General features: G+C 40.7%; 1 protein-coding gene across 2 annotated transcripts; it reads left to right on the forward strand.

Annotated features, from left to right (window-relative positions):
* The first annotated feature begins 2925 nt into the window (after nucleotides 1-2925).
* Nucleotides 2926-19418, forward strand: TMEM38B (transmembrane protein 38B). Of its 2 annotated transcripts, none has more exons than XM_051642004.1 (6): nucleotides 2926-3114; nucleotides 8726-8882; nucleotides 11871-12055; nucleotides 12984-13071; nucleotides 14635-14752; nucleotides 16299-19418. In XM_051642004.1, exons 1-6 carry the CDS (start codon nucleotides 3009-3011, stop codon nucleotides 16506-16508), a joined length of 864 nt encoding a protein of 287 aa, XP_051497964.1. In that variant the 5' UTR covers nucleotides 2926-3008; the 3' UTR covers nucleotides 16509-19418. The 2 variants fall into 2 exon arrangements, with proteins under 2 accessions (XP_051497964.1, XP_051497965.1); XM_051642005.1 differs by having other exon boundaries at nucleotides 2955-3023.
* The last annotated feature ends 762 nt before the right edge of the window (nucleotides 19419-20180 follow it).

The following is a 20180-nucleotide window of genomic DNA, read 5'->3' on the forward strand; positions in this document are numbered from 1 at the left end:
GCTTTGTCCTCCTCCCAGAGTGCGTGTGTGTGTGTGTGTGTGTGTGTGTGTGTGCGCGCGTGTAGAGATGAGTGAGCAGCCAAGGGGCCATTTTTTTTGTTGTCGTGTTGCGGCCAAACCACGACCACAAATGAGGCAGAAAATTGGTGCAGAATGGGAACTGGATTGGAAGAAGGTAGCATTGTGTCAGATAAGTACAGATCACAAACATGGCAGGATGACAGAAGACAATGGGAATGACCATTTTTGTATGTCGCAAAGATTACTGTTGTCACCTGACTAGATTCTAATGCATAGACCTGAGTTTGAGAGAATATCTAAGAAAGGTAAATAAATTAAGTCTAATAATCCATAAACCAGGAGTATTTCTGATTTCATAATTTTGGGGAGTACATATGTAGGTCTTTTGAGACATACTCATGACTAAATAAGTCCTTTTTTTCCCTAAGGCTCCATATTGTATTCCAGGCCAATGTCTGTAGGATCCTGGACATGATGAACTAAAGCAATACTTAAACATATCATACATTTAGCAGCAATGTCACCAGCCATGCTTCCGTGCCAGGTACACAGACCTTCTTTTCAAAGACTACATTATCATAATTTCCATGCGAAATGGACACAAGAAATCAATCAGGTATGACAGCTCTAGCTCACATTATCCACAGCTCTGTAAAATTTAGGGAGTAATGGGTTACTCATGTCATGCTCTATGGAGATTAAAGATGTGGACATGCACTGTTTAAAAACAGCTCTTTTCTACTTCTCTCCTTCTTACTGTCAGGTGTTAGGTGCTCGTTTCAGCTGTGCTTAGAATGGACCCAGAACTGTCTATCCGGGATCAGTAACAACGTGCAGGAAGGCAACTGTCAGGAACTGCTGACAGGCATGTAACAACAAAGACTTTCACAGCTGTTTCAGAAGTAAAAATGTGGCAGCTTCATGAACAGCTGGAATGTTCTCTGAAGCAAGTTCAGAAAATATTTGTATTAATTTATGAGTGTTCTTTTGGAAAGGACAGCTAATCCTGCTGAAAATTACTCTGGCACATGTGGAAGTCTGGTAGCTAATCAGCAGGTGTCTACAGGGGTTTTTTTAAGGTCACGCTAACATTCCTTGGGCAAGAGCATCAGTTCAGGCTTGTGCTGTGTTTTTGTGTTGAGCTTTATCTTAATGCAACAGAGCAGAATACTAACCAGTCCATCTTTCATTTTCTTGCATGCATGGTGTCCTCAGCTTTTTATAAACCTACCCACAAGAAGAGAAAAAAGGGGTATCTGTCCTTCTAGTTTGAAATCAGCAAAACACACAAAAATGGTCTCACACATAACACATGCAAGTGTACCTAGCTTACATACTGATACCATCCTCTCACACTGCCACACCTCTCTCAGCCCCAGCGTATTTGGTCCTAGGATGAACAGGATTATTTCAGCAGCACTTATCCCATTATTTTTAAACTATTCCTGAAATATCTGGGACAGCTGGAACACCAATGACCAATTTTCAGTTCTCTAACTTGTTACTCTACTTTTCGTACCCAGGCTGTGTTCCTTGACCTGATTTCTGTTTGGTGGGTTCCTCTGTCCTGTGCCCTGCTAAGATGCTACACTGAATACACAGAAACCTCACCAATCTCTCCTCAGTTATCAGCAAAGTCACAGAAACTGCTATTCCTATTTCCCACTGGTAGTGGAGCTGGCAAACCCACTAGACCTTCCTTCTAGTTTAGCTGTGTCAGCTAACAGACATTTCCCACCTAACTGCTGTGAAGGCAACTTAAGAGAGATCTGCCTTCATAGAATCATAGAATCATAGAATCTTAGGGGTTGGAAGGGACCTCGAAAGATCATCTAGTCCAACCCCCCTGCCAGAGCAGGGTCACCCAGAGCACATCACACAGGAAGGCGTCCAGGCGGGTTTTGAATGTCTCCAGTGAAGGAGACTCCACAACCTCTCTGGGCAGCCTGTTCCAGGGCTCTGTCACTCTCACAGTAAAAAAAAAAAATTCTGATATTCACCTTAAACCTCCTATGCTCCAATTTGTATCCACTACTCCTTGTCCTATCACTGGTCATCACTGAAAAAAAGCTTAACTCCATCTTCTTGACACTCACCCATTACTGTCTGCTTTGGAAAGCGATTCTCCAGGTGCAGGAAAGACCACCTGAAAGAGGACACAGTGCGTGTCTGAGAATCGGAGTGAAGACTCAGGTCGGTGCTGCGAATCCGCTACGCGACAGCGACAGCACCAGCACCAGCACCAGCACCAGCACCAGCACCAGCACCAGCACCAGCGCCGGCCCTTCAGAGCACCTGGGCGTGCTTTCCACTTCCAAGGACGGACCTGGTGCCGCTCGGTGGGAATGCAGCGGCACTGCGCTGCAAGGAGCAGAGGTGGCCTAGCATTTGTACCCCCTGTGGGTAGAGGATCGCCGAGCCACGGAAACCCCGGCGGTGACTGCGCCCTGGCTGCAGCTGGGACGCGCATCGGGCTTCCCCGGGAGCCGCGCCGCGGTGCTACGTGTTCACAGGCAAAATGCGGCCGTCAAGGAAAAGGGGGACCAGGAGCTGCGGCCTGGGGCGGGCAGGGGGGCTGGAACGAGATGAGCTCCCAGATCCCTTCCAACTCCCACCCATGTCATGATTCTACGGCTCTGAAGGCGATGCCTCCACAAGCCCCTCCTGCCGAGATCACCCAGAGCTGCCCCCGCACGGGCAGCGTGGCACGAACACCCCTGGGCCCGGGCGCTGCGCCGGGCTAACGCAAAGAGCTCCAGCCCCCGGGGAGACGGGACATGACCTGCCCCGGGGAGACGGGACCCGCCCCGGGGAGACGGGACCTGCCCCGGGACACCCGCCGCGGCTCCGCCTGCCCGCGGCCGCCCCGCCCCGCCCCGCCCCGCCCGCCGCTGACGGCGCACGGCAGGGGCCAAACGTCCGCCGGGGCGGCCGCTGCCGCCGGGCTGGCAGCGTAGTCCCCCGGTGCTCCGTCCCGCCGCCCGGCCATGGAGCTATGGCAGGTGTCGCTGTATTTCTCGCGCCTGTCTATGTTCCCCTTCTTCGATCTGGCTCACTATGTGGCCTCCGTCATGGCGCTGAAGGAGCAGCGGGGTGAGCGGGGCCGGTTGGCGGGGCGGGACAGAGCCCCCCCCCCCCGTGTTCCCCTCTCGTCCCACCGCGTCCCTCTGTTTGTTGTTTGTTTCTCCCCCGCCTCCCTCTGTTTCTCTCCCGCCGTGTGCCCTCACCCCGCGTACCCCAGCCCAGAGGGGGTGCGGGGACCCCCCCGGCGGGGCAGGGCGGCAGCCGCGCAAGATGGCGGGGCCGCCTGCGGGCGCGGGGCAGGGCGCGGGGCAGGGGCCGGCGCTGCCGGAGCCGCGGGTGCCTCGGCCGGGCTGGGTTTAGGGCACCCCCGGGGGCTGCCGCCTCGAGGAGGGGCCGCCTTGCAAAACGCACGCCTGTGTTGTTGTGTCCCCACCCACCGTTTACTTCTGGATTCCGTTTGTTGGTGCTGCTGGGGGCTTCCCTGGCTGCCGTGTCCTGCTTCCCCACACTTTCCCCCCCTCCTCCGTCGTCTGCTGGTCTTAGCATCAGAATCCAGGTGTTCTCTGTCAGCCCGTGAGGGTGCACGTACACTCCTGTGCAGCCTCCGTTAGTCAGCCGCTGGAATAATGTTGCACAAAATCGGTTGCACAAAATCGGTTGCACAAACCGTACAGAAGCCCCCAGCTGGGATTTTCTTGCTTTCTCAGAACTAGAGGCACAAGTGAAATCAGGAGTTTTGCTAAAAAAAAAAAAATAAAAAATGTTTGCAGTTTAAGGTATTAAAAGTCCCAAGAATAAAAGGGCTGAACCGCCTGAAGTTAGGTTTACGCATGCAGGGAAGGAATGACAGGCCAATGACTTGCTGCCAGGAGTTAAATCTGAGAGGTGAGAGGAGAGCTGCTCAGCTCGGGTTTGTATCCTTCAGATGCCCGGGAGGATAGGAAGGAAGCTGTTACGGCAGTTCTGTCTTCGAGGAAACAGCCTGGAAGTCTGATGCGAGGGTTGTGTGCTAGTGACTTTGCATGTTGTGTCCTTAGATTGTAAACCTAAATTAGGAAAGTTTTTCTCTCCCAGTAACAGAATTCTGGATTTTGTGTGAGTGCCCATGGTTAATACTTTACATGCTCTTTTCTGGAAAATAGTTTGCGTTGTGTTTGTTAACCTCAAGCCTAGTTGTCACCCAAGCAGAGACTAGCCTCGTTTTAATGTTTAGAATGTATAGTTGTGTGGCTTTAGACAGTTAGGGTAACTGTGCATCCCTGCTAAGAACTGTAGAAAACTAAGCTGGCTTTCAGGATCATAGCGCAGATTCAGGAGCTTGTTTAAGATTTTTAAGGCTCTGTGCTGTTTGTTCTTTGCTCCCTTCCTAAATGTGTTGAGATGAAGTTTTACTTCTGCTGAGTAAGTGTACTTAGCAGACTGTGAAGGCTGATAGAAAATGCTTACTTTTGCTAGCATCTTCACCAAATTTTTGTTACTACTGCTAAAATTGCTTCTGGGTGCTGATTTGAGTCATTGTGTAATATAACTGTAATATAGCTATTAACATTACCTTGCACTACCTTCAAACATTTCTCTGGAAAGGACACATTTAAAGACTGGGATGAGAGGAGTATCTCTGCTTTGCTGTTATCAGCATAGTGAGAGAGCACTTCTGGACTGTAGAAGTGCTATCAGAAGTCTGGTGAGATCTGTGCCAGTAATTTATTTTTTTTTTCTCTGTGCTTAATAGCTGGAAAGTTCAGAACTCTTGAGTATTCTCTTAACACTTTGAATTAATAATTGTGATTCAGGTGATGCATGCTGGCCTGTTGCTCACATGCAAGCACTGTGAAATTAATATTATGTCATAGCTGAAGTAGCCATCATTATTAAATACTCAGGATGGATATATTATCATTGATTAGTATAATCTAGGCATAACTATATATTCTTCTTGAAAACTTAAAACACTAGCTATATTTCACAGGGGAATAACTGGGTAACCTTAAATGTCTGGTGATATGAGAAGTATGTGGTCAAGTCAGCTTTGTTTGGTTTATACCATATTACTTTCTCATTAAAATACCACACCCCTCTCACTGCTTAAAATCAAGTGCAGTGTGGGTATTTGTATCCTGCATGGGCACACACACTAACTGGGACTTCTCTAGCCCTTTTAGCTAGATTTTCTTGCTTACTTTTGAGTGCTGAGAAACTACAACAGTGACAACCAACATGTTGCTTTCTGCATGTTTTAAACTGAGTGTTCTTGGTTAGTGCGTTTGGGATTGCTTAGGAGGTGCTAATTTGTAACTCCAGGCAGTTGTAGAACTGGCAGTTTTCTTTTTAGGGGATGGAGGGACAGCAAAAGGTGTCGAGGGTGGAGGATGTGTCATATCTGGAAAGAACGTGCTGGGTTTGTTCTTGCAAGTTTTCTATTACATGATTCTGGTGAGAGAAAAATTTTTTTTAGCATAATTTTGCTAAATTAAATCTGACTCTATCCTTTAGCTTAATTGACATTATTTTATACAGTTGAACAGAGGTGCTAGAAAAGCCTCTACAAGTCCTTCTGGTTTGCTCTTGACGTGTATGTGGTGTGTATTCCAGATTTGGAACATGTTGGAAAGGTTAAAGCAGATCTTATTCTACTGACAAAAGTAGTTTGCTGGCAAGGTTTTTTTTTATTACTATTGTCTAGAAACAACATTTAAAACTGTATTCAACAGTAGTCCTTGCATTTTAAACCTAATCTTTACTTGCTAAGTAAACAACTTGGAGAACCAGTAGCCTTTTGGCAGATCATATTTTGCATGCCTGTACAATGCCTCATTAGTTTTTACAGGATGCATCAGAGGACAAATATAAACAACCACTTGTTTAAAAGCCCACTTAAAAATGAATTTGTTTTCTGAAAGGTTACATCCCAGTCGTAATTTAGGTAGCAATGCTATGGTGAGCTTTAAGGCAGTATCAGTGTTTTTTGCCTCATTGCCTTCTGTGTTGGGGAGTGTTCTTTGTTACAAGGCATGACTTGTTAAATACTGGTGTTCGAGCTGAGAAAATTCTGATGTTGACCAACAGAAAAATCTTGAAGTCTAGCAGTTTCCAGTCTCTTTTTTACACCTGGCCTTCAGTAAGGAAGGTGAAAAATCATGAACATACTTTTGCCAAGTACAACAGGAATCAGTTTGAACCTTTTCTAAGCTGATACATTAGAATCTTCTTCTTTTTTCTTCTTTTTTCTCCCCCCCCCCCCCTTTAAACTAGTTGTTACTAGCTGTGTTTGATTAATTGCAATCAATGTCCTATGTGTGAAAAATAAAATAGAGTGTTAAATTGAAAGACACAGCACCTGGAATGGTTTCCTTTTGTTATGTTAGTAATCTGACCAAACACCTGGTGAAGTGAAGAAGCAGCTGAGTTTCAGGTAGCTACGTCTCAGTTGTGCTGCGTTTTTTGTGGAGGGAGGAGGTAGTTTGATATTTTGAGGAGGCGTGCCATCCTGCTAATGCAAGGTGAGAAGCTTCATTGTAAGAGGTTGGTGCATGCCCAACTGACAATGGATGTCTGAAATGTAAGATTTATTTTTTTACACTTGGTCTGTATGTTGATAGTTCTTGGATGTAGAACCCCCCTGTTGTGATCTGGTTACCAGTCTTGCTCCAAGACCAGATGACTGTGCACATTAGGTCCTGTATTACATCTGTTCAGGAGTTAAAGCTTCTGCATAATGGAACATCTGATCTCTTAGCCGTACACCCCAGTTCCAGCACATGTTCCCTTGGGATTTACACTGGCTGCTTCTGTTAGCTGAATTTTCTCATTGTCTTGCAAAGTTTAGGATGTTTCTTCTCTATGTGGTCACTTTGTGATGTAATGCCACAGCAGCATTTAGTGGAGTTACTCAACAGAGAGAGTACTGCTGAACATGGGGGACAGGATACTCTCTTTTTGTTGCAAGGAAAGGAATTCAGTCCTTTCATGCTAAAGGAGGTATATAGTAGTGCTTGTAGTGTGGCTGTGTCATTAAACAAGACAATAATTCCATGTTAGAAGGGAGCTAGTGTATTTCTTATGGACCAGTGAGTGTCTACTTAGTAAAATTTTACATTGTGCTGTTCTGTTTTTTTAATGAATGCAATGGCTATCAGAATATTTAGGTTTGTTTTTTTTTCACCTGAGGAAACCTCAGTGTAGTAAGCACAAACCACTAATATTCTGCATCCTACCCTTTTGAAATATGTTGATGAAAACAGGTCCACATTCAGTTATATGGGATCTGGGTGCAATGGCTCATTTTGTATTTTTACTTTTGCTGCTAAGTAACCTTAGCAGGCTTTGTAATTTTCTCCTGTTAATTTTATGCATGTAAACATAATTGATAGCTACTTTGGAGAAGTGGTAATACACAAAAACAAGCTGAGCATAAGCAACTTGAAACATCAGGTACTGCAGTATGAAAAATAAATTACACAATAGTTAAAAAAAGAAGATATTTTATATTCAGCTATTCTGTAATATTTAGGAGAGCTCATTTTTATAAATTGGCTGTGCCACAGGAATTTAGATAGTGCTGCAATATGTGATAGGTATGCCAGCAGTAAAACTGGAACAATCTTGTTAATATCCGTGTGTCAGGTGAATTGTATTGAGAGTACTGTATTTTCTTTGATATGTTTGAGCTTCTTACCTTGGGTAAGAAGCTTCTTTTCCCACCAAAATACTTGAAAAACCAAAAGCTTCCTCTCTGAACCTGGGAAAGTGTGAAATTTCATTTTAGGGCAGACATTAGGATTCATCTCTGCTTTTGTGAACTTCAGCCTTTGGACTATAGGAGTTTAAACTAGTTCAGACAAACAGAGCTCTGCACCTGTGTAAAGGGAAAGCTTTGGCAACGTTGGACTTTTGAAGTGGAAATAGTCAAAATAATGGCTTGAGGATATTTCTGGCTTTGGTAAAGTGTAAGGTTTCCCATTACCTCCAGTATAATCTTTTAATATTGAATACTCTTTTGGCAAATTCAGTTGCAATTTAAAACAGATCTTTAATTTTGGAGAGAACAAAATAAACCAAAGTGTGAAAGAGTGAACCTTTTAATAACAAGTGACAGTGACATTGATTATTATGGCTTCAGAGAACCTTATTTTTCTCTGTTCAGGATTGCGGGTGAAATGATTTAATAATTATTTTGGATACTGGTTTCATTTTGGTCAGCAAGCACAGTTAGCAGGTTGTTACAAGGAAAAAGGAAACTAGTAACCTTGAGTTTGTGAACACTCCAAAAGCAGAAAAGGAATTTGTAGAATAGTGCTCCAAAACTTACCAGTGGTTATATAATTTTAACATAAATTTGAAAGCAACTGTGTGTCTTCACCATATTATTAACAAGGACACACCTCAGCCATGCTTTGAAAGCTTTTTCCTCTTGGTTGCTTAATAGTTGCATTAAACAAAGCCACAAAAGATGTCCAGAGAACACAATGTCAGTATTTCACTTTTATTTAGATAGCGTATGCTTAAGTCAGTGTACTCTGTGTTTCTGAAGACTTTTCCTGTGAAAGCCTACAGATTTTGCAGAGTTTTTCATTACCTACAGGAACAAAGTTGTACTGAATGATTTGAAAAAATACTTTTAAGATATGATGTGATTTCCAAATGTTTATTTCTATTTATGCGTCCTTTCCCATTGTTTCAGGAGCTGTGGAAGTGGCAGTCCGTAGTCCAGTTGCCTGCTGGTTTAGTGCTATGCTTCATTGCTTTGGTGGTTCAGTTTTGTCTTCCTTGATGCTTGCAGAACCTCCAGTAGCATTTCTGGCGAAGGGCACAAATATTCTACTGGCATCTTCAGTCTGGTAAGCAGCCATAATTGAGGTAGATGAGTAGCATTGGTTCTGAGGAAGCTCTACTTTGTAAACTGCGATTGTGTAAATCAGAAGCCTAACTTCAAAATGTTACAGATTTGGATGCTATTTCCTCATCCAGAAAGTCACTGTAGCAAAATAGCTGTTGTGATCCTGTTCTATCAGAATAAAATGCTTATAAGAGAGCAACTGTTACGGGCTATTGTATAACAAAATCCTCAATCACTAGACCAGACTTTTCTTAGGTTTTTTTAGTGTTCTTGGGTAAAAAGCTGAAAACATTATTTTGGAATAAAGTGGACTTCAGTTACTGCCTTTCTGTATGTAGGAAAGTCATCAGTTCTGCCTGGTTTTTCAACAGTAGATCCTGAAGACCCAAACCTGGCTGATAAAAAGAGTTTGAACTTCCCTGTAATTGGAAGTCTTAAAACACAGATCTTCTTTCCTCTCTTCTAGTTATACTTCTTGACATCCTTTTTAAATTTTTTTTTGCCCTTTCCCAAATGAGTGGTTGTCGTGGAATAGAGTACAGAGCTGAATGGGAAGTCAGGTATGTGAACAAGGCAACAATTTGGCCTGTTTGGGAATTCAAAAAAAGCACTGGAGTTATCTCCATGTAAATGTGGCCTTCCACTGGAGTTTGTTTGTTCCAGAGAGTAATCTTTGCGGAAACCCTAAATCTTAACAAATTTGCGAGCAGCATTGGGTTTTTGAATTTATAAATACAAATTCTTGTTTTAGGAGAGTTTTCCCTGACTTAAATCCTTTAGAGTCAGTTCTTTGTAGCCTCCTTAGGTTTTATAATTGCAAATCCATGACAGTGAAAATATGTGTTTCTGTCTGTGTATATCTATGTATTAGTCTTTTGGTTTTTGTCTTGCAGTGGGAGATGACAGGTCTCAATTGGGTGAAAGAAATAATGTGCAATAAATAGTGCAGTATTAACAAAGCTTATAGAATCTGCTTATGGTTCATGTTAGACTGGTTCAGGCAACATGGCTGCTTGTTAGGAGTGACACAAGTTAGGAGTACACTTAAACAGAGTGTGATTTCTGTTGAACTTAACATGGTCAAATGTGATTAGCTGTGCACAAATAAAGTAAGATTTTAATGAGGAGCTAGGAGTGTTATGAAACCTTTTAAGCTTCTAGTTTTAGAGAGTTCTCTTTTCATAAGCGTAATGACTTTAATTCTTGTTCCCAAATCATGTGAAACTAAATTCCCCAAGCCGTACATAAAGCTGGAAAATAAAAGAGGGTGTGCTGCGCTTGAGGAATGCTCCTAAATAGCCTGTAGGACAGTGACATCTACTGTTAGCCAGTGTTGCTAGCAGAAATCTTAGGCAAAAATGCTGTGTTGGGACTGCAATGCTAGGTTCAATCCAGTTACCTGTGCTTCAGAGTCCTAAAGCCACATTCTGCCACTGTGAATTAATTTTGTTTAGTGTTGTCTGTTGAGTACATGGCTTAAATGGCTATTTGCAGTAATAAATAAAATACATGCTCGCTGTGCATCTTTAATTTCATATCAACTGAAGCTTGATTACATACAAAGGCAGTTGTCTTTACAATACTGGAAAAAGGAAGAATATAAGTAGTTAAAAAATACAGCTATTAATACCAGAACAGTATTTATCAATGTAACTTCAGTAACTTTCCCGTATGTGAGAAGTAATTGCATGCTCCACTCTGGGAGGTCTTGAAGAAAAGACACTTTAGAATTTTGCAGTAGCAAAATACTATATCCACTGCAGAAAAGGAAAATAAATGACTAGGACAGGACTTCAACTAAATTTTGCCTTTCTAGGGAGGAAGCTTCCTGGCATACTGGTCTAAAGGATAAGCATGTTTTTAGAGAAAACCCCGAGTGATGTCTTGGTTTCTAATCTCCAGCCATGAAGCATGACTCTAGTTGTGGTGTCTGGTAGTAGTTCTGATGAAGTAAACTAGATATGAAAGGTGCATCTTTGCATTGCAGCCTGAGTGAACAGGAGAAAGATAACAGCCTTAGAGATTCTTGATAGGATTGAGGTGAGAGGCCCAAACCAAAAGACAGGTATATTTTTTTTTTAGAAAATTAAAAAGTACTCTTTCTTCTTAGAAAGACCTCTGCTATTACTTGTTACTCACTTATTCCTGTGCTGAAAAAAATCTAGATACTTAATCTTTATTATTTTTTGAGACTTTCAGTGTCTCTGCAAAAACTGAATTTTGTTCATGGTTGAAGAGATACAGTAAACCATGACTTAATCTAATATTTTAAAATTTACTGTCAGCTTATGATATCATTATTAGCCACCTTTACTCTGTTTTAAATGCAAGTTGATAAAAGATATTACTAGATTTTGAGTACTGTGCTTTCAATGCCTTGAAAAAAGAAACATGCTTATAATTGGCAAGCTGGAAAGGCTAGAATTGGTGGTTACTAAGGTGTGAAGTGTGTTTGAAAATAGCTCTGCATTTCATCTGGTATGACAGTAACTAGTGAAGACATTCCTGCTGCAGTTATGTAATCCCAGTATGAAAGCATGGTGTCTGCATGTAATTTACCACCCTGTTGCAATCCTATTAGAAAGCAAAACAAAACAAAACAAACAACCAAACAAAAAATAACCTGCATAAAACCAAACCACACAAAGTCAGTCAGGCACTAATGTAATAATTTGAATTATAAAAATGTATGTAAGCTATAGAACAGTTGGTAAAATTTAAAGCTGTTTCTCATGTACATTATTCTCTGGGACAATGAGGCAGTAAGAACAATTTCAAATAATGTTTGATGATTTTGGTGCAAGAGCTCATGCATGCTCATAATCATTTCAAATTTGTTCCAACATGTCTACCACCCAAGACAGTGAGTTACCAGGTGAATCATGCACTACTAGTCATATTCCAGAAATGTCTTTAAAGGTTATTAGAAAGTGAATTCCTTAGCAAAAAACTCCTGAATGCTGCTAATGGGTTTTCTCATGGTTTTCAGGTACCTTGTATTTTACTGCCCACAAGACCTATTCTACCGGTGCTTTGCCTTTCTGCCTCTTCGCCTCCTGGTTGCAGGAATGAAAGAAGTGACTAGGACTTGGAAGATAATGGCTGGCATTGCACATGCAGACAGTCACTTCAAAGATGCCTGGCTTCTCATGGTTGCTGTGGGCTGGGCCAGAGGTAACATGCATAACATCTTGTTCTGATAGATTGTGATGTTTTGGAGTGGTACTTAAATGGCTAGTCCTTCAGTGTAACTGTAGCACCACTCCTTGCTGTGCTGGATTGGATAATCCTAATGCGATCTGTATTCCCCTAAAGAGAAAAGCCTATGCAGCAGTTTTTCTGCCTGGATTAATGGTGACATAGAATGACTTTGAGGGCAGTCCATTCAGAAGGTCTTATGAGGACTGGTAGGCTGGGTACTTCATGGCATTAAAGAAATAGATGTCCTGTGTAGCTGTAGTGCTATTACTAAACTTCCCGACAGCATGTTTCCTTGCGTGCCTGATATTTGGAGTATGAGTCTGGAAGATACCTTCCTAGCAGCTGTATTTGTAGTCAAGACATTAGAACCACTTCAGGAAGTCATAGTGCAGGTCTTGCTTCTGTTCCCTTGATTCCGTTCTGCCTTGGGAAACAACATGTGTTAATGTAATGTATTGATCTAATATATTATTTTCCCAGGTTATAATACAGATCAGTCTCATTAGCCAGAGTATCTAACACCTTCTTATGTCTTGTATTCTTTTATGCCAAAATTATGTTATCACGAAGGGTCTCTGTAGTTTATAGAGACACCCTGTATTTACATGGTGACATGAAGAAAGGGATGATTCAGACCTCTCTGCAGATTTACTTTGGCAGTTCAGGCATTTGTTTGTAGTGATGAGGGCATCAGTTCAGTTGCTTTCACATAAAGATGTAAACCTCTGAGTTTTGATGTTGGTGGTTCAAGTCATACACATTTAAAAGAGTGGATCAGTGTCCTTAAATTTGAACTTTGGGTGTCACATTTGGCACCAGGTGTAGCGAGTCTTGCTGGGAGCAGTATGTGCAGTAGTGGTAGCATGCAGTAGAGGCTTATTGGAAATCTCTACAATTTCAGGAGCTGGTGGTGGCCTAATTTCCAACTTTGAGCAGCTGGTGAGAGGAGTCTGGAAACCTGAAACCAATGAACTACTGAAGATGTCCTAGTAAGTATTTTAAAAAGACTCAGACACGTTAACTAGGTTTACTAACTCACTGTGTTGAGACTCCCTTTTAGCGGCTCAGGTTACAAAAAACCCCAGACAACAGGACATGTTTGTACTCAATGTTTTGGTGTGTATCTTCTGAAAGATTGGTTAATAATCTTCAGTAATTTTAGCAGATGTTTTAAACATTTTAGGTTCACAGCAGAGGAATGCCGGATGACAAGTCTACCAAAATCAGTTGGTAGAAAGGAATATTGAGTCAGTATGAAGTTGCTGGAAAGCAGTATTGACTAAGTTTTTCTTAGTCTTCTATCCAGACTAAAGGACAGTGGTACCAGAAGTATACAAGTGAAGGCTGCCATTTTGGTGCATGTCCTGAGTGCCACTAAGATTACTTTTGTTTGAGCATTGTCACTCTAACTTTCTCTGCCAGTACTGTTTTTCTCCATAGATACCAATTATTTGAGAAGATGCAAACTGATGATTCAGTTTAGCAAAAACATCTTGCAAAATAGGAAATGTTGCTTCTCTTGTAGAAGCAAAGAATGGGAACATTACACACCTCCCTGTTTAGTCTGTACAGTAAAATGAGAATTGAGACATCCTAAAAAGCCACAAGCTATTATTGTCAGTCAAGTTAAGATCACTGTGGTAATTTCCTAAAACTAATTTTATCTTTCCCATGTTACTCTCAGGTCTTTAGAAATAATAGTACTATTTTTTTAAAGGTATCTTGCTTCTTTGCACCCACTCTTAGCAGCAGAATAATAGAAGTTTACTAGTTGCTCTGTGATAACAGGAATGTCACCTGTAAATGTCATATGCAGAGACAGATTAAGAAATGCACAGAATTTTTCTGCCAGGTTGTTACTGCTATCTCTTCAGATGACTTTAGATAACTGATCAAAGTTCTCTTGTTTTCTGACCAATACCTAGCAAAAGATTTACCACCAGAATGAAGACAGCTAGAAGATGTAAATCTTTCCAAGTCTCAAGCCAACACAGCTATGTTGGCAAATCTGGTAACAGAGGCCCGGCCTCAAGTCAAGTATAAGCTGAATAAAACCCTAGAACAGTGGGAGTGTCAGTGGACCAAGACTTGACTATGTTGTTCTTCAACACTTTAAGCAACTCCTTGGAGTAACTAATACCTGGAGTATAGGAAAGGAGCCTGTTTGTAAGTCCAAGTAGTGCAAGTTTTGTGATTTATCACTTCAGTAAGATACATTGGTAGAGGAAGAAGGGGAGCAGACTCTTGTATAGAGCCTGAATAGAGGCATTGGTTTGACAAGGATTTATCAAATATGAGTTTGCTGGGTGTGTAAAGTATTGCTGAACTCCATCCTTGATCATATTGTGAAGAGACAGCTTAATAATAGTATATAAAGTGAAAGTCTTGTTTTTATTATAGTTGGGTTTTGCACCTTGTCACTGTTACCAGAAGTTTTCATTAGTTCTATTCAGAAATAATTCTTTTGCACATTAAGAACATACATTGCTTTCCAGGTTGTGGCAGCTTTCACTGCAGGGAAGAGAAATTAATATTGTTTGTTTGATTTCCAGCCCTGTGAAAGTGACTTTGATAGGAGCTGTTCTTTTCACCCTGCAACACAGCCAGTACTTGCCAATAGCAAGACACAACCTTATGTTTTTATACAGCATCTTTCTTGTTGTCTCCAAGGTAAGAACGTGAAAATGTTTCAAATACTTGAATAACAGAAAATGTATTTTTTTAATTATTTCAGAGCAAAACAATTCTGCCACAGACATTCTACCACCATTTAGAATGCATGCTTCTGGAAGGCCAGCTCCTACTGAAGTGCTAAACCTGTGTTTAGTCTTCTACACATGAGCAGAACAGAAGATCTATTCTGCCACTGCCACTGATACTGTTTGATGTAGGGGAAAAAAAAAACAAACACACAAAAAAAGAAATCAGCACTTTTGGCACCTAACAGTTGATATGGCAGGCTTGTGTGTCCATAATCTCAAACAAAGCTTATGGTTGTAGAAAGAAACTCTTTGGTTCTCTGCCTTTTGCTAGCTGTTAATGCCTTCCTTGTATCTGTGAAGTCATCTGTGGGCTAGCAAAACAAGTAACTAGATCTCATCTAGGTTGAAATGTTTGCTATGTGTTTAGGTGGGAAGAGAAAGTATCAAAACCACTCTGGAGTAGCTGTAACTACTTTTAAAATAAAATAGATACTACTTCCCTTTTGAAGCCTTTAATCCCTCCAGTTTTTTAATTTCTAAGATTATGCCGGTGTTTAGGATTATTATCTAATAAGAAAATGTAGTCTCTGTTTGCAAAAGTCTGGCAATTGTGAGAGCATCAGAGATGCTGTTGCACAGACTAGAGACTGTCTTAAAGTGGTGGTTGTCAGTGTCATTTCTGTGAAGTAGCTGACACGTTTAGTTCCAGAGAAGTTGCTTTGGGGAGCCAAGATTTTAAGCTGATGCTTATGATTCTTCACCTAAACCAATAAAGGCAGTGTTGAACTGGGAATGCTGGGAATGGAGATGGAAAGGAATGTTATTCTGGAAGTGAGAAATTACATCTGTTTTCAGAAGCTGGCTGTCAGTCTGCACTGTAGTGAACTATTTCTTAAATCAAGGGTCATACTAACAATCAGGAACTGAAGCATTTACTTTACTAATAAAGCAACAGTTGTGGATCTGGCTTTTAGAAACTTTTATGTCTCTGAAAACTTTAGAAAGTGTTGCAATATGAACTTGTCCAGTACTCAGATATACAAAAGTTGTTTTCTTTCCTGATTCAAAGTTAGATACTCTAAGGAATTTCCACCTAAACCTTTCAACATTATGGAGTGGGTATGGCTCTCTGGAATTCTAAGTGAAGTCTAGCTGTGTTTGCACATTGCATTCTTTCCATTTAAATGGAAGTAGACACTCTCTTTGCAGTTTTTCATTTTTAACAAGGTACAAAACTTAGACATAGGAGTTGCTCTTCGCCTTAGTTATATGACATTAAAGGTGTCTAGGATGAATTTTGCAAAACTTAAGCTGTGTGAAGAGCATAGCTCAGAAAGAAATGCATTCTTTGCTGAATTCAAGCTAAAAAGAACGTATTTATGTTCTTGGTGGCATGGCCTTATGCTCATGTAAAAATTAGAAATGCCATACATCCATTCAGCTTTGAACTTGTTGTCAGTCGTGAAGTCACCAAGTCCTTTTTTGTAACTTGATCTTTGTCTTGTTCTTCGTAGGTAACAATGATGTTGACAAGAACTTCAGCTTCTCCATTTGCTCCCTTTGAGGCTGCATTAGGCCATATGTTCTTTGGCTTGCAAAAGACACCATCCAAAGTGAGGGGTGAAGGTGCCTCATCTTCCAGTGGCTCTTCTGACTGTGACCCGTCTTCTTCTGAACAGCCCCGTGATGGTGTTAGGAAAAGACAAGCAAAGAAAACTGAATAAGTGGTGTAAAATGATCATAATCTTTAAAGATGTTTGTATTTCAAAATAGACTAATTGAGAAATTTGTTTAAAGAAATGCCTGTGAGGAGAGAACTGGGTTGTATACTACTGTGATGTTGTTTGCCTTTGGAATGTGTTTTGTAACCTATTCTTCAGATGTCTTAATGCACATGTTGAATTTGTAAGTTAAAACCTACAACTTTTTATAGTGTATAAGTTTACTAACTTTTGTATTTATAATAACTTCACAAGCTTACATGCTTACAAAAAGATAGTTTCAAAATGTGACAATCAGCTTCCCGCCCCCCCCTCCATTGCTTGTTTCAACTCCTCTCCACTCTAATTCTTATGCTTTGTTTGAATAGCATGGATTTGCACTGCCAAGTGTTCACAGCATGTCCCAAATAAGAAAGTAATTATCTGAGTAAGGCTTAATCCATATTGCCCTGTAAAAACACGAAAATGTGCCGAACTTATGCCTTTAACTAGAAAAGTAACTGAATTACTGTGATAATTCACGTTGCACTGGTCTAGATTTTCATTTACTTATGCAAATATTTTTAATATTTTTCTATTTTTTAAAATAGGAGTGAATTATCTGGCACTTTAAAAAATCCAGCAGTTTACAGGTAGCAAGTAGGAACATTTCGACATTTTAATTGTTGCTTACTTTGACACTTTATTTGCAAGCATTTGATATATAGATGTTTTTTCATGTTACACAGGGGATTGACATGTGGTTTGTAGCTATCTTTTGGTTTGACTGGGACTGGACATCTCTGCCTGCAGTTTTATCCAAGCATACACATTTTTTCGTTTCAAAGCCAAAGTTCCATTTAAAAAAGAACACTGGAGAGTACATTTACCTTGTTGCTCATGAGTTAAGCCTTATTATGGCTGCTGTTAATAAATACCTGCACTAGTTTGTAGCAATGACCCCTAGTGCTACTGGGGAAGAACTGTTAATAACAGAGGCACTGGAACTGTTTATAAGTGTTTGCTGAAATCTGCTGCTTCCTGCTGGTTGCATCTTTTTTGCACATGATGTGGAGCAGTTTTAAGTGGCATACACTTCGGAAATGAGAATACAGATATTTTGGAGATGTTACATTTCATAAGAATAGGATCTTTTTTGAGCAATCTTTCACTGATGTGCCAATTTTTAGAATAAGTTAAGCCATTTTTACGGAATTAGATTATTTGTCTTCAGAGTGTACTGCTTTGAAGAGTATTCTTCAGCGAGAGGAGGAAGGTTAATATTTCTGCAGAGATCCCAAGGAGAACATGGAGGGAGATCTGACAAAATTCTAGTTCCAGGTACATACCTAATTTAGAAAAACTGTCACTGGTGCTGTTCTTAGAGCTTGAAAGCTAAAATGAGTATATTCTTCAATGGAAATCAATAATAAAAAACCAAACCCCCAGCTCTTTGGACAAAATAGCAGTCATATTCCTGACATTTCACATGGAAACTTGGTGTACAGTTACAAATGCTTGGAATATTCACTTGCAGGGTGTCTCAGTTTTTTGTAGCCTGTTATCATGGATGTATGGATAAACTTGAAGCTGCAACCTGACTAGTTGATGATCAACTAGTTATTTAGCAACACCAGCAGAAGTTTTATGTCCACAGCTTTTAAACTTTTGGATGTTTTTTTTTCAAAAGGTGTATCCCAAGAACCTTTAGAGAAATAGATTGTGCTGTGGAACTGTGTTGCATAACTGTGAAATACTGTCTGATAAATAGCCACTCTTAGCCCAAGTAAATGTGAGAGCATGCTTAAAACAATTATTTAACATGTTTACATTTTGAAGGAAAATACATGGTTTTGATTCCATTTTAGACTTAAAGTTGACAATATTTTTTTGAAGTTTTCTTACCTGAAAACCTTAAGAGAAATACAAATCACACTAAAAATGTAAATTATTGTGAGACAGAACATAAGTTATGCTGAAAGAAATCCTGTTGTAAGCACCATGAAAAGTAAGCCTTCATGTTTAAAGATCTCACAGGCTTCTGAAGGATTAGTGTTCAAAAGAACTCTGTACTGAACAGTTAAATGCAAGTGTTCTGAGAACTACATTTTTATAATACAGAAAAGCTAACCAGTTGCACAGGGTTTGACCTGTTCTGTAGGAGAGTTTAATGCAGTCTGTCCACGATGCCTTAAATAAACAATTGCTTCCCAGCTTCCATGGTGATAGTTTTATATGTCTGCTAAACTTCTCTGTATGAGATTGGTAAGAATTCTCTATAGCTGTTACATTCTGGTAAAGCATGTCAGACTCAGCAGAGCTGCATGTGTAAACTAGTTCACTGTATCTAATTTTGTCATTAGCCTCGTAAAATTAGAAGTAGTTCTCTTGTAATAATATAAATTAAGGCTTGAAAGAGTTGAATTTTCAGCTCAATTCTCAGGCTGAAAGGGCCTATTCCTGATAAATCCAATTGCTGTTCTGGGTCTTCATTTCTATTAAGTATGCCTAATTTTTATAAAAACAAATACCTGAAGATGTGGTTCATAAGCTAAACCAAAGGTGCTTTAGATGATAAATGCATTTTGCTTTCCTCTTCTGTATTTTCTCCTTTTGACTCTATTGGAAAGAAATGGGGATAGAAGGATATCACACATGACAGTGCCTTAATTCTTAACTTGATTCTTCAGTCTTAGGCAAACGCAGTCGTGCAAGAATTCCAAACATCTGTCTTCTGTAGGAATCTGAATTTCCTAAATATTAGGGCTGTGCTGAAATCTAACATCTTCCAACAATCTAAGCAAATGTAAGCTTTACTCAGAATGGATACTTTTAATTTATAAGGTGAATCCTCATTTCTGAGGTCTAAACGAAGCCTCACCAACAGAGAAGCAGCATTTGACACTAAGATGAGAATAAAAAATGTGTTGTAAATACTAGTTTGCATTTGTTTTGATAAAGCTTCCCTGTTAAGTAGTCAACCATCTTCTGTGAAATGTATGAAACTGTCCAGCAAGGAACACAGATAGCAATAGGAACACTGATGGAGAAATACATTAATATTTTCAGGCAGGAACAGCCTATTGCACACTGATCTGGAAGTGAGTTTTGTCTGCAACCAAGGAATAGAATATGATGATTAAAAACACCATACCAAATAAAAACTGCTGCAACCACATTTGTTAAACTAGTGCATGTGTTTGCCCAACAGCTTCTGTGAAGGAGGAACATAATAGGTTGCTTAGAGAGGAGGAACAGAATCTGTTGTATGGTCAGCAATCAGTGATGAGTGGTGTTCCTCAGGGATCTGTATTGTGTACTGGAGCAGTGCTTAGTATCTTCCTCAGTGACACAGTAGGGTTGAGTGCACCCTCAGCAAGTTTGCAGACCACACCAAGCTGGGTGGTGCAGCTGACACACCTGAGAGACGGGATGTCATTCAGAAGGACCTGGACAAGCTAAAGAAGTGAGCCCAGGTGAATGTCATGAGGTTCAGCAAGGCCAAGTGCAAGGTCCTCCACCAAGGGCAATCCCTGGTGCTGTTACAGGCAAAGGGATGAAGGGATTGAGAGCGGTTCTAATGAGAAGGACTTGGGGTACTGGTGCATGAAAAGCTGGACATGAGCCAGCAATGTGCATTTGCAGTCCAGAAAGGCAGCCAGATCCTGGGCTGCATCACAAGAAGTGTGGCCAGCA

Source organism: Apus apus, chromosome Z, assembly GCF_020740795.1.
Source record: "Apus apus isolate bApuApu2 chromosome Z, bApuApu2.pri.cur, whole genome shotgun sequence".
In the NCBI taxonomy this organism is placed as follows: domain Eukaryota; kingdom Metazoa; phylum Chordata; class Aves; order Apodiformes; family Apodidae; genus Apus; species Apus apus.